The sequence below is a fragment of the Schistocerca cancellata genome, unplaced genomic scaffold (genome assembly GCF_023864275.1).
Source record: "Schistocerca cancellata isolate TAMUIC-IGC-003103 unplaced genomic scaffold, iqSchCanc2.1 HiC_scaffold_1148, whole genome shotgun sequence".
Lineage (NCBI taxonomy): Eukaryota > Metazoa > Arthropoda > Insecta > Orthoptera > Acrididae > Schistocerca > Schistocerca cancellata.
In genome coordinates this window covers 536,477-561,586 of record NW_026047147.1, presented here as the reverse complement: position 1 = coordinate 561,586, position 25,110 = coordinate 536,477, and the positions used below count along the sequence as shown (strand labels likewise).

General features: G+C 43.9%; 1 protein-coding gene across 1 annotated transcript in view; it reads left to right on the top strand.

The window, feature by feature from the left end:
* Positions 1 to 1,592: 1,592 nt before the first annotated feature.
* LOC126159850 (ankyrin repeat domain-containing protein 65-like) overlaps positions 1,593 to 25,110 on the top strand; it is a 49,067-nt gene continuing 25,549 nt past the window's right edge. Inside the window, exon 1 of the mRNA XM_049916661.1 lies at positions 1,593 to 1,884. Coding sequence (XP_049772618.1) covers positions 1,593 to 1,884 — 292 coding nt within the window. The remainder of the gene's footprint in view (positions 1,885 to 25,110) is intronic.

Here is a 25,110-nt window from a genome sequence, read left to right as displayed (position 1 = left end):
TTGGCTATTGGAGCAAGCAATGCAGAGTCTAGTTTATGTTAATAGCCGCTAGATGTCAGTTGTCTTCTGTTTTGCTTGGTAACTGACATATGTTTAAAATGGCTACTCCGCAGCAGAAATCATTTTGTGTTCTCGAGTGCAGTTCCGTGATTACAGTAAAAAGACGTTTCAGTCTGAGGTACCAAATTGATTCATCCAAATGAGCGGAACATTCGCAGATGCCATCGACAGTTTCTAGATACAGGATTTGTATGTAAAGGAAAGAGTCCTGCCCGCCGTCATGTTCTTGAAGAAAATGTTGCACGAATTCATACTACTTTGCAATCTAGTGCTTCAAAATCAACTCGTCGTGCCAGTCGGGAGTTACAACTGCCTACAACAACAACTTGGCGTGTTTTGAGACGTCGGTTGGTTGTGTCGCCATACAAGTTACAAGCTCTGCGTCGCGACGACAAATGCAAAAGTGTGGCATTTTGTAAACGAGATTGTTTATGCTATTGACAATTATAACACTTTCGAATAACGCATTGTGTTAAGTGAAGAAGCGACTTTTCATGTTAGTGGTCAGGTAAACAAACACAACGTCCGAATTTGGGGCCTACAGAACCTATAAGCAGCCATTGAACATGTACGAGGTTCGCCCAAAGTCAATGTGTTTTGTGCGATATCCCGATCATCTGTTTATGGCCCATTCTTCATTGATGGAAACGCAGTTAACAGTCAGCAGTATCTCGCTACGTTACCAAACTGCTTGTTTTCGAGGCTGCACGAAGACAACTTCATTTTTCAACAAGACGGGGCACTCCCTCATTGGAGTCGCCAAGTGCGTGAGTATCTGAATGAAACTCTACCGAACCGTTGGATCGGTCGTCAAGGAGCTGGCGACTTAGCATGTGTCACCTGGGCTCCACAGTCACTGGGTTTGATACCCTCTGACTTTTTCCTGTGAGGTTTCGTTAGAGACAACGTTTATGTTCCAACATTTCCACAGAACCTGGAGGAGTTGAAGAACCGGATGCATACCGCCATAACAACAGTGATAAATGACAAGCCAGAGTATGGAAGCAATTTGAGTATCGATGTGATAATGTTCGTGTCACTGATGGAGGACATATGAAACATCTGTAATCTGAACTTGAGAGGTTCGTAAATATGTGTGTAATGATTCATATTCGTATGTCTTAAAGTTTAATAAATATATGCAATCAAAATACGAATATTCTTTTTGAAACTCCCTGTATATGCGGTCGCAGCGCAGTAATCAAATGTTCAAACGTGTGTGAAACCTTATGGGACTTAACTGCTAAGGTCATCAGTCCGTAAGCTTACACACTACTTAACCTAAATTATCCTAAGGGCAAACACTCACACCCATGTCCGAGGTAGGACTCGAACCTCCGCCGGGACCAGCCGCACAATCTGTAGCAGTAACGCCTCAGACCGCTTCGCTAATCCCGCATGGCAGCGCAGTACTCGTCTCAATAGGCGGGCGACTTGAGCCGTGTTGCAAAGCGTGTTACGTGCTAGCTTAGATGACACCTGAACCTGCTCCGGTAGATCCAGCGTTTACACAGTACAGCTGAGTCCAGAAGATGGTTCAGTTTCTCATCTGTCGTCAGACTCGATCCCCAGCCGGCGCCGCCTACACAGCCCGGCCGAAGTGCAGCCGCGCCGCCCCCCGCCCCTCTGCCGCGCAGTGCGGTCCCGGCCGTCGGCCTGCTGCTGGGGGCGAGCTGGCAACGCCGCCCCGTGACGTCAGCGCCGGCTGCCGCTGCGGCTCTCTGCTGTGTGCGGCGCTCGCCCGGCTCAGTCCTGACAGAGAAGGCAGGCGGGCGGCAGCCAGGGGCGCAGAGGCGTCCGCTGGAGCACCCGAGAGAGAGACAGGTAAGGCGGCCAGCTGGACTCTGCTGCAGTGTCTTAAGAGGAGCGCTGTTCGGAGCGATCTGGTTTCCTCATTCGCTAACTACTAGTGTCTGTGTGGCTGTTGTTCCATTAAGGCTAGTGTACACTACGGCATTGCGCTTGTGTGAAACGAGTCGCACGCAGGTGGTTTTATAATACATGACAAAAGACACGGTAACACCGGTGTTCACGTCCGTAGCTCGTGTTCTAGTGGCTACCGTTGCTACAACTGCATCACGGGGTCCCGGGTTCGATTCCCCGCTGGGTTGGGGATTATTCTTCCCTTGGGGACTGGGAGTTTGTGTCGTCTTCATCATCATATTTTATCAAAATGGCGAGATCGGACTGACTAAAGATTGGGAATTCATACGGGCGCCGATAACCGCTCTGGTGAGCGACCCACAAACGAAACATCATCAGCAACCTGTGTTCACGTAAGTTTCATAGTTTTGTGAGTGCCGTAGTCGTGTCTAAACTGAAAGTTTTGGCAGCTGTACGAGTTGTGGCGTAGTTAATTAATGCCTCTTTGCGTGAAATCACTGCATGAGAAAAGAAATAAGAAACCTGTTTGGGTCCATGAGTGAAAAAAGATAAGACGTCAGCTCCGTTGCTCAGCGATCTTGCAGAAGCAAACTGTAATGCAAAACCCTTAAAGTTATCTTATCATAGAATGCTACCAGAATAGGTTATGTTTCCCCTAAATAGTCTGTACTGCAGTGACGAAGCAAAAATATTGTAGTATGTGAAGTAAAGACGCCGGAAGTGAAATTACAAATCACATTGTAGAATGTCCAGAACTCTCATCGTGCTAGAAGGTTCAGATGTAATAGCTAGTGACGTGTTTGCATTAACACAACATTTAACTTAGCCTTTCTGGCCACATGCTTCACTGATTTTCGAACAAAGCATGTAGCTCACTGTGTCGTGAGAAATGCATTCGGAATTCGGGTTCCCACTCTCGCTTGTATGAAGAACCAATACCACCGCTGCTAGAAACAGTTGACAAAATTGTCAGTGCTGCGTACGGTAGTTTGTCAGAGAAAAGCAGCTCCTCAACAGTCTGTACAACCACAGCAAGCAGACCAGGAGCGTCTCGATAACTGAGTTAGGAACAAGGAGGGACATGAATGAAAAGCTACAACAATCATGGCAACATTGCAAAGTTCAATTACGTTTCTCAATGAACACCGCTGTCACCTTCAAATAAATTCATAACGATTTGTGTAACTTTTCCTCCTGTTAACAGTTTCCATTAAAAAAGAATCTGCCAACTCAAACCAAGGGGGTTTAGTTTTGTAAAAGTGAACTGTTCCACAGCTAGATGGTTCCCATGCCTGTATTTTTCTTAATTCTTTTGTGTATCCACTCCTAATCGAGTGAACTCTCCTTTACAGCTCAGACGCTGTCAACCCATTCATGCTCTAATCGCCTATGATGGTCTCACGCACAATGCGGCTGCTTTTTAGTACACACCATTTAAATCCCACAAACACCTATGCCTAGCATAGGTATCCAATAAACGAACCATTTCCTTCTTTCCTCACTTCATACGCCAGTTTGACACCCTATCGCCACACCAAACTTCCAGACTGTCGCCACTAATCTCCAAACCTGGCAGAAACCGAAAATGTTTAGTTTCACCACCGAGTTGCGCAAACGCGCGCCGCGCATGCGCAGTGGGCAGTAGCGTATTTACATGCAACCCGGTGTCGATGTGTAAATTAGGCTTTACCCAAGAGAAAGTAGCACCACTTCGAGCAAAAGAAAGGGGACTTTACTGTGGTAGATTTACATCTCTGGCCTTTGATAACTTATTGATCGACATTTGTCGCCCGTTATCGCATATTTAATCTCTGAAAAACGTGAGAACAACGTTGTGAACGAAAAACGGCGTCTGATTCAGATGGCTAGTGTTCCGAAACTGCGAAACTGCAGTGCCAGCCATGCCTCGATGCGACCCCGTGCGCATAGGACGCTGGTTCGTTGTCAGGACACCACTGTTACTCGTAGACAGTTAATGACAGTAATGGAACATCACATAAGCTACGTTTGTTATTTCAGCTGTAAAAGTGCATAGCTGAGCTCGACTTTGTAAGTATCTTATAATAATGAGTGATGGGCTGCATGTAATGTATTTGCACATTCTAGTTACATATTAGAATTGTACACACTTACCTGATTCTCTTGTTTTGGTACTGGGTACCCGAAGACGATCAGATGGTGGACCAAAATCGTTTGGTCCCAATAAAAATGGGAATACAACTATTTGACAATGCAATGCTTAAAATTCGTTACATACTTTGTCTTCAACAATTTTTAATCCAAATTCGTTGTCTTTGATGGTTGTCAGCCAATCGCTACGTATAACATTGCCTCGGGCGGCAAAACGACACTTTGTCTTTATTTCAACACTTCTAAAATCTTGTGGTGTTTAGGTTGTGAAGGAATGATCTGTGGCATTACTCAATATGTTGGTTAGGTTGAGAGGCGAAAATTACGTTGGGAGTTCGTGATTTCACAATAAGTTTGTGTAATGTTTGTGCATTATGAAAGAGCCCTCTATATGCTGTTACTTAAGTGTTCAATTGATCATTTTCCATGATATGTCTTAATGATGGGGAACGAGTCATTGTACGTTTACATCGCAAATTGATCTGTATATAAGTTCAATTCTGAAGATTTGATAGCCTTTTTACTTTTAAAAAAAATTAAATATACCGACACGAGTTGGTAATTCCTACCTACCTCCTTTTACACATTACGGTAATAGAAATTCTTCTACGGAGTAGGACTTGTAAGGACAAACTTTATCACTTTTGTTATCAAATTTTACTTCGCTATCTGACGTTTCATATGACTGTGTAAGTCATCAAAAGTTTTTGTCACAGCATTTTGCACCAACCTTAATATGGGGTAGTAAGGTTATTTTTGCTTTTCGTATAGTAATTATGTACATCATTGTTCCTTTTGAATTATAGTGGATTATTTACAAGAAAGATGAGTTACCAAGACCATTATTCTGCAGGAAATTATTGAATGAAAATATGCGAAACATGCCAAATTACTGGTGTGTCTGCTGCCAAAATTTGCAATGATTCTAAGTGCAAATGTAGCTGAACTAAGTTTTGGGAGTTGCGAAGTGTTTTTTCCCAATTTAAGTTCTCATCAGTATGGACTCATAAGAATTTTGAAATTTCCTCCCTATATATTTTCTCACCATGTTACTCATCCTTGCCTACCTGTAGATGTGTGAAGCTGAATATCTTCTGTCACTAGCAGAAAACCAGCCGTTAATAATTGTGAGGAGTTCGTTTACCATTTCTATTGTTTCCGTATGTGGGCTTGGATTAATTACGATACTAGTGTCATCTGCAAAAAGAACCAATTCTAGATGTTGTATACTCGATGGACGATCATTTACATGTACACTCCTGGAAATTGAAATAAGAACACCGTGAATTCATTGTCCCAGGAAGGGGAAACTTTATTGACACATTCCTGGGGTCAGATACATCACATGATCACACTGACAGAACCACAGGCACATAGACACAGGCAACAGAGCATGCACAATGTCGGCACTAGTACAGTGTATATCCACCTTTCGCAGCAATGCAGGCTGCTATTCTCCCATGGAGACGATCGTAGAGATGCTGGATGTAGTCCTGTGGAACGGCTTGCCATGCCATTTCCACCTGGCACCTCAGTTGGACCAGCGTTCGTGCTGGACGTGCAGACCGCGTGAGACGACGCTTCATCCAATCCCAAACATGCTCAATGGGGGACAGATCCGGAGATCTTGCTGGCCAGGGTAGTTGACTTACACCTTCTAGAGCACGTTGGGTGGCACAGGATACATGCGGACGTGCATTGTCCTGTTGGAACAGCAATTTCCCTTGCCGGTCTAGGAATGGTAGAACGATGGGTTCGATGACGGTTTGGATGTACCGTGCACTATTCAGTGTCCCCTCGACGATCACTAGTGGTGTACGGCTAGTGTAGGAGATCGCTCCCCACACCATGATGCCGGGTGTTGGCCCTGTGTGCCTCGGTCGTATGCAGTCCTGATTGTGGCGCTCACCTGCACGGCGCCAAACACGCATACGACCATCATTGGCACCAAGGCAGAAGCGACTCTCATCGCTGAAGACGACACGTCTCCATTCGTCCCTCCATTCACGCCTGTCGCGACACCACTGGAGGCGGGCTGCAACGATGTTGGGGCGTGAGCGGAAGACGGCCTAACGGTGTGCGGGACCGTAGCCCAGCTTCATGGAGACGGTTGCGAATGGTCCTCGCCGATACCCCAGGAGCAACAGTGTACCTAATTTGCTGGGAAGTGGTGGTGCGGTCCCCTACGGCACTGCGTAGGATCCTACGGTCTTGGCGTGCATCCGTGCGTCGCTGCGGTCCGGTCCCAGGTCGACGGGCACGTGCACCTTCCGCCGACCACTGGCGACAACATCGATGTACTGTGGAGACCTCACGCCCCACGTGTTGAGCAATTCGGCGGTACCTCCACCCGGCCTCCCGCATGCCCACTATACGCCCTCGCTCAAAGTCCGTCAACTGCACATACGGTTCACGTCCACGCTGTCGCGGCATGCTACCAGTGTTAAAGACTGCGATGGAGCTCCGTATGCCACGGCAAACTGGCTGACACTGACGGCGGCGGTGCACAAATGCTGCGCAGCTAGCGCCATTCGACGGCCAACACCGCGGTTCCTGGTGTGTCCGCTGTGCCGTGCGTGTGACCATTCCTTGTACAGCCCTCTCGCAGCGTCCGGAGCAAGTATGGTGGGTCTGACACACCGGTGTCAATGTGTTCTTTTTTCCATTTCCAGGAGTGTATTAGGAATAGTAGTGGTATAAGACTGAACCCATAAGTGATTTCTTACCAGTCAGAATTATGTCCCTGGACTATATTGCTTGAGTTACTAAGTATAGCTTTCTACATTCTTTGCTTAGGTATATTATCCATTGGTTGCCTATACCATCAGTCCCATAAGACCTAAAATTATCTAGGAGAATACTGTGATCCACGCAGTCAAATTCCATAGAGGGATCACAGAAAATACTAATTGGCGCTGTTTTATTATGTAATGCTTGTAAAATCTGGTGAGTGAAAGTGTAATTGGCATTCTCAGTAAAGGAGCCCTGTTGAAACCCAAACTGTAATTTGATAAGGATACTATTGTCACTAAGGTGAGATAATATCTTAGAATACGTCATCTTCTCAAAAATTTTTGAGAATGTCAGCCATGAAACAGGTCGGTACTGACCGACATCCGTCTCATTAGCTTCCTCCAGCAGAGGTTTAACAACTGCACATTTCAGTCGCACGGAAAAATGACCTGGAGTTGGTGATGCATTGCACATTTCACATAAGACTGCGCTTATTGAATGGGAAAAAATTTTTAGTACTCTGTTGGAAATGCCATCAAAATCAGAAGAGTGTTTATTTTCGAGACGATGTGTAATTTTACTAATTTCAGAAGGCGAAGTTGGGATATATTCATATGATTGAATTTTATGGAAGTTATATTTTCAAGATACTGCTCTGATTTTGCTCTTTAACTGTCTGTCCCTACCGATTTCTATTATGTATAAAAAATGATTATTAAGTGCATTTGCTACCTGTGACTCATTATTTATACCCCTTCTATTCGGTTAAATGGTCATGTCTTTTTATGGCTGGTTATCCTGTCTCTCACTTCACTAAATTTCATATAGTCTTCTTTCTAACATTATGTACATGTTCTTTCATTTTTAATAATGTTACTTAGTAATTTTAAGTATCTTCTTAGCGTGCAACCACTCAGGATTCCTACTTCTTCTTGCAAAAAGACAAATTTCCTTTCCTTCCAAAAGATCGTTGTAGTGATCCTTGGTTTTCTACGTGGCTGTTTAGTATCCTTTCTGATTAACTTGTGTAGAGAGCTGTTTTCAAATAATATGAATTTATCATGGAATACATTAAATTATTTGTTAGCATTTGGTTTGATATAAACTACATCCTGTGCCATCTTCTGTAAGCTATTTCTGAAACAATTTGCCCTCTAGTGACTAATTATTCTAAGTGATTTCCACTGAGAAGTATCCATCCACACTTGTCACGCCTGGCAACACAGATTACACGCTTAAAAATAGAATTAAATCACTTACCACACTTTTCCCTACACGAATTTTTGTTACTTATGGGCAGCAAGAATTAGGCCTACAGGTTAGCGCGTCAGCTGTATGATATAACGTGAAACGTTATTGCCGCTTGCAACAGCAATTAACTCACTCAACTGCAGTATTCGCTAAATTGTCTTTATCACAATAAAATGTAACTTCATTGTATGCAAACTGCACGTAAACAACCAACTAGTGCGAAAGATTCTATATGAAACAAATTAAGATTTACGCCGCTTTTGGGAAATACGAACATAACAGTGAACGGACTTGCTCAAATTAAATTGTTGTAAAGAGAAATACCACAATTAAGCTGGATTCTCGGATTTAATTGTGCCATAACGTAAACAAATACATAGTTATAAACCCGACCTTACGATCTTTTTGCCTTTTGTAGACTGTGTTTCATGGTTCTGTGACGTAAAATGTTATGTTGTGTAACTTGCTGATGTGAGTAAACGGATGAGGCGGCATTACAACTTTATAAACCTTGCAGCGCTTACCAGGCTCTTGCTGTACTGAAATCTGCGTGACAGGAAAGCGTGACGTCTCGTAACGCAGCGCGTGAAAGGTCCACCTGAACGGCGTCGGTTTCCGTGTGGCGTGTTGTGCAGGCAAGCTGTTGCAGTCGGGACTGTGCATTTGTCGTATATTTCGTTGCAAAACAGCGAATGTTACTGGACACGACGCTGTCGGTTACGAAGTTGTGCCCTCGACGTTAAAATGTCACGATGAAAGTGCAGCATAAATTTCTGTGCCCCCCTTTACAGACGATAGAAACATCTTGAACCCAAAACGACCCATTCATTTCCATTGCGAGAACTGTATGAATTGACTTGGCTCTTGTTATTAGTTTCCATCAGAGGACTGAAATATGTCGGAATTATAAAATTGATACAGGCATTTGCTAAATACGTTTAAGTAGATTTTACTTAGCCAAATGCTAATCTTACGAGAAGTCAGCAGTACTAGTGATGTTAAGTCATGGTTTTTGAAACATGGGCAGCCTCTGAGGTCCCGTTTCCCGACACTAGCATGAGGAAACGTACAAAATTGACTTATCTTGAAGGTACCCTTAATGTGGTGTATCAGTTAAACTGCACATTGTCGTAAAATGTAAGTGCGAATGAAAAAGTATGAAATACGGCATAGTAGCTTCGCAAGCACACAGACCAGCGTACAGTGAGTCCAACACGTAATCTAGCTGTACATTTTTTAAAAAGTAAGGCTATGGAACGTGAAATGAAGCGAATGCAAAATCTGAAGAGCCAATGCTGTGGAAACAACAGTACTTCAATAAATGTAAATGGAAATGCCGTGTGGCTAGGGCCTCCCGTCAGGTAGACGGTTCGCCTGGTGCAAGTCTTCAGAGTTGAAGCCACGTCGGCGACTTGCGTGTCGGTGGGGATGAAATGATGATTAGGACACGACAACACGCAGTCTCTGAGCGGAGAAAATCTCCGACCCAGCCGGGAATCGAACCAAGGCCGTTACGTATGAGATTCCGTCACGCTATCCACTCAGCTACCAGGGGCGGACACTTCAATACGTGATTTTACTGAAAAACAAGTAACAGAATACGTTCGTAGCGATAATCAAGTTAATAAAATAGAAAATTTAATGCAAAAGCTACTTCATAAAGTATTAGTCCACTCAATTTATATATATACACTCCTGTAAATGGAAAAAAGAACACATTGACACCGGTATGTCAGACCCACCATACTTGCTCCGGACACTGCGAGAGGGCTGTACAAGCAATGATCACACGCACGGCACAGCGGACACACCAGGAACTGCGGTGTTGGCCGTCGAATGGCGCTAGCTGCGCAGCATTTGTGCACCGCCGCCGTCAGTGTCAGCCAGTTTGCCGTGGCATACGGAGCTCCATCGCAGTCTTTAACACTGGTAGCATGCCGCGACAGCGTGGACGTGAACCGTATGTGCAGTTGACGGACTTTGAGCGAGGGCGTATAGTGGGCATGCGGGAGGCCGGGTGGACGTACCGCCGAATTGCTCAACACGTGGGGCGTGAGGTCTCCACAGTACATCGATGTTGTCGCCAGTGGTCGGCGGAAGGTGCACGTGCCCGTCGACCTGGGACCGGACCGCAGCGACGCACGGATGCACGCCAAGACCGTAGGATCCTACGCAGTGCCGTAGGGGACCGCACCGCCACTTCCCAGCAAATTAGGGACACTGTTGCTCCTGGGGTATCGGCGAGGACCATTCGCAACCGTCTCCATGAAGCTGGGCTACGGTCCCGCACACCGTTAGGCCGTCTTCCGCTCACGCCCCAACATCGTTGCAGCCCGCCTCCAGTGGTGTCGCGACAGGCGTGAATGGAGGGACGAATGGAGACGTGTCGTCTTCAGCGATGAGAGTCGCTTCTGCCTTGGTGCCAATGATGGTCGTATGCGTGTTTGGCGCCGTGCAGGTGAGCGCCACAATCAGGACTGCATACGACCGAGGCACACAGGGCCAACACCCGGCATCATGGTGTGGGGAGCGATCTCCTACACTGGCCGTACACCACTGGTGATCGTCGAGGGGACACTGAATAGTGCACGGTACATCCAAACCGTCATCGAACCCATCGTTCTACCATTCCTAGACCGGCAAGGGAACCTGCTGTTCCAACAGGACAATGCACGTCCGCATGTATCCCGTGCCACCCAACGTGCTCTAGAAGGTGTAAGTCAACTACCCTGGCCAGCAAGATCTCCGGATCTGTCCCCCATTGAGCATGTTTGGGACTGGATGAAGCGTCGTCTCACGCGGTCTGCACGTCCAGCACGAACGCTGGTCCAACTGAGGCGCCAGGTGGAAATGGCATGGCAAGCCGTTCCACAGGACTACATCCAGCATCTCTACGATCGTCTCCATGGGAGAATAGCAGCCTGCATTGCTGCGAAAGGTGGATATACACTGTACTAGTGCCGACATTGTGCATGCTCTGTTGCCTGTGTCTATGTGCCTGTGGTTCTGTCAGTGTGATCATGTGATGTATCTGACCCCAGGAATGTGTCCCCTTCCTGGGACAATGAATTCACGGTGTTCTTATTCCAATTTCCAGGAGTATATATATATATATATATATATATATATATATATATATATATATATATATATAGCCTGGAAATGGGTCAACGGAAGCTTCTTTTGTTAGGTATGGATGTGACTTCTAAGTCTGATAGTGCACGTATGCGGGCTGAAATGGGGTGCGACATATTGTCCGTCATTAAGTTTCTGCAGCTTTTTGGGCTTGTGGCTGAGATAGTGAAATCCGGCGTATGCAAGCAGAATATGCGAGTTGGGGGTTTGTTTTGGTTGTGTTCCTTTGTTTGTTTGTGTCTGTCTGTGTGCGTGTGTGTGATTGGGGTGGCTGACCTAGTGTATAGCGCTGGAACCTTTTTGTGGTAGGTAATGTTTTTTTGGGTCTATTGCGTGCGTGTTATGATGTTTGGTGGGGTTTTTATGTGTTGTTGGGTCAGTGTTATTTGCTGCATGTGTTGGTGGTTGATGATTTGGTATCGGCACTTGTGGTTGATTTATGTATCCTAGAGGAAATACTCAATTTCAGTTTTTTGGTATCGTCAGTTGTATTTGAGCTATAGAGGTCAAGGGAAGTGTCAGATTCCAATGTGTCGTAGTTATGTATGTCTTTTGCTATCGTGAGCTGCTGTTCACCTATATAGGTCAAGGGAAGTGTCCGATTCCCACTTCTGTTGTTTTAGGTGTTGATTTTGTGGTATGGAGAGTTGTGGTGTGATTGTAATGTTTGGAGTAATTGGTTTTTATTTTATAGTTTCGACAATTGCGGTTGAGCTATGTAGGTGAAGGGAAGCGACCGATTCCTGTCGATATTGTGAGTGTAGCGGAATTTGGGAATTTTGTGGTGTATTTATGTCGTCATTTTGTGTGGTGTGGGATCGTAGTGTGTGTATGTATTTATAATTAGTTTGTCGCCCCCCAAAAACCCCCAGTTTCCCGCGCTGGTCCCGTTAGTTTCATTATATTTTTGGAGGGAGATGTGTTTGTTGGTTTATATGTATTTTCGTGTCTGTTGTCGTGTTTATGCAATGACATCGTAGGCGCCGTATTGGAGACGTTGAGAATGGTCGTTACCGCCATACTGGTGACGTCATGGGTCAAAGCAGACGAGTGGAATCGGACGCTTCTGTATTCCCCTGGAAAGAATCTAGAATTGAATTTTGTCCTGTTCTTCTTGAAGAGCTTGTTTTACGTCTTCGTTGTTAGACATTTGCCTTTTGCTGATGTTGTCTTCAAGCAGTTTCCATAAGTATTCAGTGGTATTGTCTGTGTCCTGAGAAGGGGTGTGTAGTTTCAGTATATTCTCTTAAGATGTATACAAGCATGTTTTGATCCATTGTACCTTGTATAAAATACAAGTTTTCACAGCCTGCAGCAACCACACCGTCAGCAAACCCTCACCATGTTTCGCAGTGTGTACAAGCTTCCTTGGCAATATCTGTGTTTTCATACGCCACACTATTTGCCTGCCATCCAATCTGTTCGTGCTATATTTACTTCGTCACAAAATATAAGTATTTCAGAAGTTCGCCTTCTTAGATTCTTGTTCCCAAGCAAAACAGACATTTCTTCGCATTCTGTTGAAACCCAAAATGTGTTTCGAGCTATCTGGCCATTATACCTCTACTTCTGTGTTGGCAAATACTGTTTCGTCCCTCTGCTTCTAACTCCTCGGATTAATTAGCAGTTCGTCTTCAGGCCACGAGTGGCCTACCGGGACCATCCGACCGCCGTGTCACCCTCGGTGGAGGATGTGGATAGGAGGGGCGTGAGGTCAGCACACCGCTCTCCCGGTCGTTATGATGGCTTTCTGTGACCGTAGCCGCTACTATTCGGTCGAGTAGCTCCTCAGTTGGCGTCACGAGGCTGAGTGCACCCCGAAAAATGGCAACAGCGCATGGCGGCCCGGATGGTCACCCATCCAAGTGCCGACCACGCCCGACAGCGCTTAACTTCGGTGATCTCACGGGAACTGGTGTATCGAATAAACTAGGCACGCTGATTTTAAAATTTTGATTTCCCTTGCGGTAAACCTGACACCTTCATCGGTCAGTGAGCAAGAGTGTCCGGTCGCTGGCTGGTTTCTCAATGTTTTTATATTGCAGAAGCGATCTGTTACCATCTTATGCGTCGATGTAGGTCTGCCGATTACCTTAGCATTGCTTATGCAAGTGTGAAACGTTCCCTCTGAGTCACGGTCTTGTCACTTCCCTCGGGGTTGCGACAGCTGCGCGGAGCGACACACTGGCTCCAGGCTCTTCACAGCAACAGGCGCACTGGCTGACGCGTGCAGCGGTTCTGCACAGATGTGGCCCTGTGACGGATTTTTTTTTTACGTGCGTGCGTGCGATGCACCAATTGCGACGGATTATATGTTGCTGCTGCAATGCAATTTCTTTTATAATTTTTGTTCACCTATCTCATTACAGCGGTAGATCTTCGCACGTAAACTCCTGACTGCAGCTACTTACCAGCTCACAGAAAAGCAGTGTTGAGGAAACTGTAACTTAATAGCTACACGCCGGAGGCCGCTATAAAATTTTCTGAAAATTTTCTATGTACCTTAAAGAAATGATTCGGAAAGGGCATGTCACTCGTACTTTAAACATGAAGTTCAAATTTAAACCGTCAGTAGATCTTTATTGCCATTAAGCAAGATCATCAGCCCACATTTACGAAAATTACTAAAGTTTCTGCTCACAGTTATCAGCATACCTAAAACAGCCAGAACTTCTACCTTCCCGAATTCCGAAACCTATTACTTGTAACACAGTCAATGTTCGGCCAATTACATCTGTACACGATATTCAGTGGTTGTCTTTAGTATAAGTTTATGCTCGCTATAAAATACTCAGTAAGAATATACTCAGTACCGCCACGCTATATAATTCAAAGTTCACTCGCGATTTTCGTCGAAACGAACTATCACAACACTCTAAAGTTTTCATAAACAGTTTCAGGTCACTACCAGATACCATTAACACTGGACTATAACGCCAAAGTGATCCCAAGACTTCATCTTACACAAAACGCGAAAAGTCACATCCAGCATAACCGCCTCCAATCAAAGGTAGGTCGTGACTCCCCTTTCTCACTCTCCCACAGTCAAAACTATATCTCCTCGCTAGGCGGCCAGCCGTCTCGCTTCTCATTGGCTGTCAGCACTTACGACCAATGAGAACTCACTTCTAGGGCGCGGCTCGCGCCAAAATCTAGCAAGCACCAATCACTTCTCTAGGCTCATTGACGTCATCAAATTAAGCAACACGAAACTTGTCTAATTAAATAAACAGAACAAAATGAAATATAAGCTTTACCCTATATCTGGAAATTTATTATGTAGTCGCGAATGTTCTGGCTGTCTTAACGTAAGCATACATACTTGGACATGCGACATTCACTAGTAGGGGAACCACTAGTGGATTCGTTCCCACGTTACAGAGTTGGAACACTTGCCAGTTCCTGTAGAGAATTACATGAATGATTTTTTAATAATGCCGAACGTCCCACATACTCTCACGCACGCATTCTCATTCACACGCACCCTAACACACAATACACATATTTACTTAGAATTCTTGAAGTTATTATTATAGAATAGTCCCAGAGGTTTTGTGAAACTAAAAACTTTCCAAATTTGTCACATCTGAAGGTGAACTATTACATCACTGTATTTAAATTCTTGACTGTCGGAAAATTACGTTTTTTATGGAATTTTACTAACTTCCAAAATACAACTATTTTTGATCTCAGACTTTGACATACTGTTTGTTTTCACAACAGAAGGTTGTACATCAAATATGACGTTCCTCGGGTTATTCCTTTATTAGTTATTAATATTTTTAGTTTCGTATAGTAAGTGGCCAGCCAGCGTCACTCCACTGCTTTCACACGCGCAGCTGCAACAGATGGTCGTGACGTCAGTCTGGAGGACACAGCTCGTCCGTTACTGACCGTGTAATACTCTAGCGGCTTACATTGCAGCCCACATACATTGTGAAGTAAAGCTTTTAATAGACAAATGGGCGATCGCGCACTAGTTGCGACGCCACAGCCCGAGGTCACAGGAGCAGTGGTCAACCGCGTGTCGCTTCAGGGTGGCTCGTCATCACGTCCCGTGGTGAATTTTAGTTTCAGGTCTGTTGTATTAATGAGAACTGACAGTAAGATTCAGCGTAATGAGAACTGACAATGAAATTCAATGTCTCTTTTAACATTTTGAAGAGGCAAAGAATGGGGGGAAGGGAAGTATGAAAACGTATTTCTTAAAAGTGTTGCAGCCTTATGACGACTGCTGTTTTAGAACGAAATTTAAATGCACAAATTTATATTTCGTCAGTATAAGACATTATGTATACTAATGCTGCAAACTAGCTGCAATGAGGTATGTCTTTTAATATTATTCACGACAGGTCTGTTTCAGCTTATTGCCGCTATCAAGTGACCTGTGAAATAACATCAGTAAGAGTAACTGTACATAAACTGTGGCTGATTCGCATTTTCATTAGCACTGGTAATTACATCTAGTCGGAAGTGACGACTATCTTGCATATATAGTAGTCTTTGTCATGTCTCACAAAGTGTAATAGATCTTGTACTTACGAAACGTAAAAATAAGTTTGTCAGATATGTTGACAATTCAGTTTTGACAGTTCTTTACTATGTGTTTGCAAAATAAATAACAGCTTACCGGAGATTATTACCTATCGGTGTACTTATTTTCCTTTAAAGTTTATCTATGGTCCATGTACATTTTGTTTAACATTTGACTGTCTTTTCGTGTTCTGTTTTGTCAGTTTTCTAGATAGTATTTCTGTTTAAAATCTGTGTTCAGTTAGAATTTCGTGTGGATATTTCCTGGTAAGAATATAAATTTTCAGTTCTTCCAGAATGTTCATAGTATTTTCTGTAATATTTCTAACACAATTTCAATTAGCTCCACTTCGTGGTGTTGAGTTTTCAGGTGGAAACTGAAGCGTGATTGATCAGTTACCGCTTCTAGTGTGTTCTCAAAATCTGGTATTAATTTCGTGTGGTTTAGTCAATATAGAAATTGTTGCAATCGTCAGTTTTGTATATTCCAGAAGTGGCATGTTCTGAGATTTTGGTTGCACTTAAACGAAATTTCGATGTAACATTGTTGTTTGTATGCAAAGCCAATTCTATGTTTGGGGTTTTAAATAGTGCATTTGTCTTTATTTGACATTCGTCCTGAGTAAATTGTAAGCATGTAGGTTCTATGTTTTGTTGAGGTTCCTTTGGTAAGATTTATGTTATGTATCGTGGTGAGTTTCGGTTGTGTTTTTTTGGTTGGTGTATCTGGATCAAAATCATTTTTGTAGGGTATGTAACAGTGTTTTCAGTTCCTTTTATATAGCTGGTTTTTCTAGAAGTAAATTATATTAATCGTGCAGTGGAGGAAGGCATGCTGTTCTGTTTTGGGATGCTTAGAGTTAGCATTTATTACATTATCTCTGGTGGTCGGTTTTCTGTATATGTCAAATGTGTGGCAATTGTTGCCTTTGCTAATTTTTAGGTCAAGATAGTTTGCTAAATTGTCCAATTCCAATTCCACAGTAAATTTGGTATTGGGATGGAGGATGTTCAGTAACTTCAGGATAATATTGTCTGTATTGTCTCCATCAATCAACATTAGCGTGTCATAAATATATCTATAATAGTAAACGATCTTATTAAGTACAGGGCACTATTAGCGTAAAAAGTTTTCTTCTGATGTGTTGAGAAAAATGTTCACAATTGTGCCAGCTACACAATTTCCCATAGCTACTCCAATGCTTGAATATAGATCTTTCCATTTCATTCAGAATAATTTTTTGACAAATTCGTTTTAAGGAGATCTCTGATTTAATAAGTTTCTGCAGTCGTTTTCCTCTGCTGTAATAGATTTTGCTACATAATTCATATTCTTTCCTGTACTGGTATCTTTGTATGTAGGTTTGCAACATGAAAAGGGAGAAATTTCGCATTACGTGAAATCTGGATGTCTTTTATTGCTTTTGCAAAAGTACCTGAATTTTTTTTGGTACATTTCTTGTTATATGTATACAGCTCTGTTAGTAGTTTGTTCAGTTTTTACTGATCAAATATATTGCGCTATTTATCAGATTGACAGTTGAGCTGGTATGAGTTGAATTTATGTATCTTCGGTTAAGCACATAACGTCAGTGTGCGTGGGTTCATTAAAATACGTGATTTCTTTTGGTATTCCGTTAGTATTGCATTACAACTTTTAGTACTTTTCTTTAGTTATGCTGTATATTTGTTGGTTTATTTGATAGTTCTGTTATGTTGATAGCTTCGAAAAATGTCAAAACCTTGTAGACATTGAGGTCGATTATAACTGTAAAATTTGCTTTATCAGATTTTATTGCAGTTGCACCGTTTACTTACAATAACACAAAAATTCCTTAAAACACATACTCCTAATAGCCACTACAAAAGTAGCAATCGATATGGCAAGCATGTCAATTAGAAAGCAAAATGAACTGACAAAAATGGCTCTAAGCAGTATGGGACTTAACATTCAAGGTCATCAGTCCCCTAGACTTAGAACTACGGTACTTAAACCTAACTGACCTAAGGACATCACACACATCCATGCCCGTGGCAGGATTCGAACCTGCGGCCGTAGCAGCAGCGCGGTTCCTGACTGAAGGGAATGAACTAACAGTTAATATAACAACAACTGTGGAAAAGGAATTAACGTGAGAATACAAAAGCAAACAAACACATTACCCTCAACGACATAAGTCAAAAATTACAAGCAAAAGATGCGCTGCGTAACATCATCTGATCGTCCCGTTTTGCGGCGAGCGGGCGCCTAGCCGCATCCTGAACAGGCCTTCTGTAGTCGACGACATGTGCTACTGGAAATTAGCTTCAGCAAGTGTGGAAAGGCTGCAAAACTGCGACCTGTCGCTTTTTTATGATTATTTCGTCCTCACCAGTTTCATGCAGGTTTGCTCGTCTTCTAACAGAGGGATGAGGTATGGATTTAATTCCATATTTATTGCCGAAGTTTGCACTCTAAAGAATTTTCATTCGGTGTCTGCCGGTACAGATTTTGATTCAAAAGACCCTTTCAAGGCAAGTGCTGCGATTATTGCGTAGAAAAGGCTTGGTCCTTGAGATACTCTTGTCAGTCTTCATTGGAGAATATTTTACAAATTTCAAGAGACATGTAGTCGACTTTGTGTCGTTTCGAGGGAACGCCAGGAGGCGGTAGTCATTATTTACAGTATTTACAAGATAGCAAACAGTTCAAGTACCTTCCAACATTTACAATTTTTTTCAATGGTTCTGACGTTATCTTCGTCATTGCAAATTCTGTGCGTAGCCCACCCAAGTCAGAAATGGTTTAAGTTTACACAAGTCTGAAGTTCCTTTGGCCTTCGTAACCGACTCGCCATTCTTCATTGCTGACGCCCTTCTGTCTTCTTTTCCCATCAAAATTTAGGTGGCCGTGGTATTGTGCATCTTCTCGAAGATTTTTCACTAATGAGTAAACATCAGAATGAGCTTCAGATGCTAATGTATTTATTCCTCTTTTCCACGCTTTTGAGACCCTGTTAATGCGATGGCGCCTTCCACTGCAGCTCTACATCTCCCTTGTCAAATGTTCGTTATCGAGTCACTGGCCCACAGAATAGTTATAACACTCCTGAAGCTTTCATTTTTCCGGCATTCTGTCCTAAATACACAACCAACCATCATTCAACATTTTCAGAGGATTTCCTAGGTATTTAAATAATGAAGCCGCTGATGGTATTACAGTGAGTCGCCTGGTAATCCAACTCCTTCCTTACCGGAGAGAGAGGAATAAATTTCAGTACTGCTACGTTCATAAGGACGCCATCAGAATCCAAAGCCAGCAAAAGGTCCACATTTCGCCCTCTTTTATGAGGTACTGATCGGCATTTCTTCATCGTTCAGCAGTGTCACAAAGCTTTTAGTACGTTTGCAAGCTTAAATGTCATGCCAGTTCTCGCGATAAATCCATTACCTCTGCTCCAGATCAGTTCTGTTGGGTTCAGACTGCAGCGTTAAGGTGACAACTGCAAAACTACAGCATTGTTGTAGTGAGCTCGACGCCGTGAAAACTGTTGCTTGCCATTTGTCTACCAGGTTCACCACCCTGGCTCCCGAGACATCACATCTGTCCTACAAAACAATGGGCACATTCACAGTATTTTACTTTTCATATTCCTCGAAAAATTTTAATTGTGTAATGTATTCTTAACTTCAACAATATTTAAGAATCTTTTTTAAAATATCGACAACTAAGAATGTTTGTTTCCAAAGAAAACTAGAATGTTTCATGCGATATGTAATTGGAAACTAGATGTGCACTTTCTTGAAAAAGTTATTACGTATGAATTAATTACCACACATTTGATGAATTTCATGTTAAAGTGATTTAGTTTTTCAAACCGAACAAAGAAAAACACTCTAAATTACGATTTTCGATACGCCGCCCGCAAGTACACGTAACCATCAATCTATAGATTACATCACGCATATAAATGAGACACCTTCCTATTTTTATTAAATAGTGTTTCTCGAGAAACGTCAGAGCTGGTTTTCCTCTGTAAGCTCGTGAAAAACATTAAGAACAACTTGTTTCTCGACACTGCGTGCGTGTTTCAGTAAGCAGGAAACAGTTATCCATTTACACGATTCGTATCAACAGCGCGACAATCAGAGCGCAAGTGGCGTTTATGGAAACTGTGAGAGAACACGGTTTTTGAAATAAAATTACGTAGTTAAAGTGTGATTAAGAAAAAACTTTGATGACTGTTAGTAGATAAGAATGTCTTAGTTTCATTGACAGTGACATAGTAACAAGATACGTAATTCGTGCGTTGGACCCACTTCAAAGAACGGGACAGCGCCAGTGTGGGAGAGCTGCGGCTGCCGACTGATCGAACTAAGAACAGCTGCCAACGTGAGCAACGTAGAAGTAAATATACTCGAAGTAATGAAACAACTTAAGTCACTTAACAAAAACAAGTCTTCTGGTCCAGACTGTATACCAATTAGGTTCCTTTCACAGTATGCTGATGCATTAGCTCCATACCTAATTATATACAACCCTTCACTAGACGAAAGATCCGTACCCAAAGACTGGAAAGTTGCACAGCTAACACCAATATTCAACAAAGGCAGTAGGAGTAATCCACTAAATTACAGGCACATATTGTTAACGTCGATATGCAGCAGGATTTTTGAACATATATTGTGTTCCAACATCATGAATTACCTCGAAGAAAACGGTCTATTGACACACAGTCAACATGGGTTTACAAAACATCATTCCTGTGAACACACACTTTATTCACATGAAGTGTTGAGTCCTGTTGACAAGGGATTTGTAATTGATTCCGTATTTCAGGATTTACGGAAGGCTTTTGACATTGTACCACACAAGTGGCTAGTAGTGAAATTGCGTGCTTATGGAATATCGTCTCAGTTACGTGACTGGATTCGTGGTTTCCTGTCAGAGGGCTCACAGTTCGTAGTAATTGAAGGAAAGTCATAGAATAAAACTGAAGTGATTTCTGGCTTTCCCCAAGGTAGTGTTATATGTCCTTATGTATATAAACGATTTAGGAGACAATCTGAGCAATTTTGTTAGGTTGTTAGCAGATGATGCTGTCGTTTATCGACTAATAAATCCGTCAGAAGATCAAAACAAATTGCAAAACGGTTTAGAAAACATATCTGTATGGTGCGGAAATGGACCCTAATTAACGAAAAGTCTGAAGTCATCGACATAAGTGCTAAAAGGAATCCGTCAAATTTCGGTTGCACGATAAGTCAGACCAGATCTAAACTAAATACCTATGAATTACAATTACGAACAACTTAAATTGGAAGGAACAGATACAAATAACGTGGGGAAGGCTAACCAAAGACAGCGTTTTATTGGCAGGACACTAAGAACATGTAATAGATCTACCAAAGAGACTGCCTACAATACAATTGTCGGTGCCTTTTTAGAATACTGCTGCGCCGTGTGGGATTGTTACTAGATAGAAATAACGGAGTACATCTGAAAGAAATAACTGAGTACATCTGAAAGTTAAAAGGACGACAGCGCGTTTTGTATTAGCGCGAAAAATGGGGGAGAGTGTCACTAAAATGATACATGATTTGAGGTGGACATCATTAAAAGAAAGTTTTTCGTTGCGACGGAATATTGTCGCGAAATTTCAATCACCAACTTTCTCCCCCGAATGCGAAAATATTTTATTGACGCCGACCTACATAGGGAGAAACGACAATCACAATAAAATAAGGGAAATCCGAGTTGGCACGGAAAGACGTAGGTGTTCGTTTTTCCGCGCGCTGTACGAAATTGGAATAATAAATAATTGTTGTGAAGATGGGTCGATGAACTCTCTGCCAGGCACTTCAATGTGATCTGCAGAGTATCCATGTAGATGTATACAGGGCGGGTGCCAGTGGTGGACACAGAGAAACCTCAAGGAGCGGCCCTAAACATATCTTGAGCTACCTTTACTCTTACCGCAATAAAAAAGTCACATGCGAAGTTTGTTTTATTTAAACTGAGTATACACATATACAAGACAGTGCCGTCTTATGATATAAAATAAAGTTACTATTGTGGTTCTCTTTCTCAAATGATGAATTCTGTGCGCCTATTCTTCCTGGAAAATTGGATAATTACACCGTCGGTATTTATAACGCTACCCATCGAACGTTCTCTGTACAAGAAAACAATAGACTATTCGCGACTTTTGTCGACAAATACCAGACAGAATAACGAACCTAGATCACTAGAATGGCCACGACTTTTCTCATAGGTATGTGTTGGCTATCTATGTGCCAGAGAGAAACGTATAAAATACGATGACGTGGACGCGCGTGCTACATAGGAAAGTAATCGATAACTCGATTGTCGAGTCGACTGTCGAAAAAAAAGAACGAATGGCGTACGGGCTGACTGGCGGGTGCAGCGCGGGTGCAATACGGTCTGGCGAGGACGGGGGGGGGGGGGGGGGGTTGGTGAGGTGGGAAGGGGGATGTCGGCGCATAGCGCGCGCCCCGTACATATATCCGCTGTCCAACATGAAAGCCAAAAAGAAGATTCTCAAAACCACCATGGAACCATCCATCACCTATGGTTCCGAAATCTCGTCAATGGCCGCAGACACCAATATCGCAAAAGTACAGAGACTTCAAAACAAATACTTCAGAATTGCTGCTGATGCTAGCCGGTATCAATCATACACATATCTACACAGCTCACACTATACAAAAAAATCCAGAAATCATCCAAAAGAAGTCCATTAAATTCTTCCACCAATCCTCAGACTCCAACCACCTACTCATCAGGAATCTGGGACAAAATCCACCTGACCCCAGAACCAAATTCCCCATCATGACAAGTACCAGGAACTATAACGTACGCATTTAATCAAATCATACAAGCTAAAGACACCGAAATACACACACTCAGACACTAAACACAAACACACAATCATGTTTTCATCCCATCATTTCGCTACCATCATCATCAGACAAAAGGCAGGGATCACATCAGATCCGATCCTTTGAACACAGGGGTTCATTACCCGTCAGACCACCTCTTCGTCCTGTTGGCGTAACTTCCGCGTTACATCGTTTGTGATATGGGGACGTGCTTTTCCTTGGAGCGGCAACGCCCTCCTCCCCCTCCCCCCCCCCCTTGTCAACAGACGTGCCGCCCCATACACAATCCTCATTCTCCGGTGGATGTCTGCTGTTGTTTGGCCTTCGGCAGCCAAGAACAGAATAACAACGCGTTGGTCCCGTTTCGTTTGGCAACATCGACATAGTCCACGTTTTCGCATTTACCGAACGCACGCCGGAGAGACAGGAATGCCACACTGATGATGCCTTGCCTACGTATTGGTGCTTATTTATTACACACGTGCACCGCAGTCGCGCTCCGTTACATACACGTAGCAGCAATGCGAATGGTAGGTTTTTGGTCACCCACTGTTTACGTGGAACTGCTGGAAATCGAGGTAGTGCACAGTGAGTCTGGGCCGCTTACTCACGATGATTGGAATTGTGTGTTTAACTAGGCCCTAAACTGAATTCGTGTTACCTGCTTTTACCGATACAAGAATAAAACCATCTCTACTGGGACTGCTGCGAACATGAGGTAAACATAGTGCTCAGAGCCATTTTTTTGAACATGAGGTAAAAATGACATTCTCCTACGACTGTACTAATTACACTCCTGGAAATGGAAAAAAGAACACATTGACACCGGTGTGTCAGACCCACCATACTTGCTCCGGACACTGCGAGAGGGTTGTACAAGCAATGATCACACGCACGGCACAGCGGACACACCAGGAACCGCGGTGTTGGCCGTCGAATGGCGCTAGCTGCGCAGCATTTGTGCACCGCCGCCGTCAGTGTCAGCCAGTTTGCCGTGGCATACGGAGCTCCATCGCAGTCTTTAACACTGGTAGCATGCCGCGACAGCGTGGACGTGAACCATATGTGCAGTTGACGGACTTTGAGCGAGGGCGTATAGTGGGCATGCGGGAGGCCGGGTGGACGTACCGCCGAATTGCTCAACACGTGGGGCGTGAGGTCTCCACAGTACATCGATGTTGTCGCCAGTGGTCGGCGGAAGGTGCACGTGCCCGTCGACCTGGGACCGGACCGCAGCGACGCACGGATGCACGCCAAGACCGTAGGATCCTCCGCAGTGCCGTAGGGGACCGCACCGCCACTTCCCAGCAAATTAGGGACACTGTTGCTCCTGGGGTATCGGCGAGGACCATTCGCAACCGTCTCCATGAAGCTGGGCTACGGTCCCGCACACCGTTAGGCCGTCTTCCGCTCACGCCCCAACATCGTGCAGCCCGCCTCCAGTGGTGTCGCGACAGGCGTGAATGGAGGGACGAATGGAGACGTGTCGTCTTCAGCGATGAGAGTCGCTTCTGCCTTGGTGCCAATGATGGTCGTATGCGTGTTTGGCGCCGTGCAGGTGAGCGCCACAATCAGGACTGCATACGACCGAGGCACACAGGGCCAACACCCGGCATCATGGTGTGGGGAGCGATCTCCTACACTGGCCGTACACCACTGGTGATCGTCGAGGGGACACTGAATAGTGCACAGTACATTCAAACCGTCATCGAACCCATCGTTTTACCATTCCTAGACCGGCAAGGGAACTTGCTGTTCCAACAGGACAATGCACGTCCGCATGTATCCCGTGCCACCCAACGTGCTCTAGAAGGTGTAAGTCAACTACCCTGGCCAGCAAGATCTCCGGATCTGTCCCCCATTGAGCATGTTTGGGACTGGATGAAGCGTCGTCTCACGCGGTCTGCACGTCCAGCACGAACGCTGGTCCAACTGAGGCGCCGGGTGGAAATGGCATGGCAAGCCGTTCCACAGGACTACATCCAGCATCTCTACGATCGTCTCCATGGGAGAATAGCAGCCTGCATTGCTGCGAAAGGTGGATATACACTGTACTAGTGCCGACATTGTGCATGCTCTGTTGCCTGTGTCTATGTGCCTGTGGTTCTGTCAGTGTGATCATGTGATGTATCTGACCCCAGGAATGTGTCAATAAAGTTTCCCCTTCCTGGGACAATGAATTCACGGTGTTCTTATTTCAATTTCCAGGAGTGTAGCTGCCAGTTGTTTTGACTCCTGTTCATTACATTGATTCACAAAGGGCTCGTTTCGGCAGAATTGCCATTTTCAAGTGTTCCTCTTCAGATAATTGTTGTACTATACGTACGTGTTTGTACTTCCCACCTAGTATTACATTAGATTGTGCTTACATCTATGTGGGATGTTATTGTTGTACTGTATAAGGGTCTATGCAATTTCTATGTTATATTACGTCTCTAATGCATGTTAGAGCGAGTTTTCTGTGGTGTAACGTGTCGTTATTACGAACCACATATTTTCGTT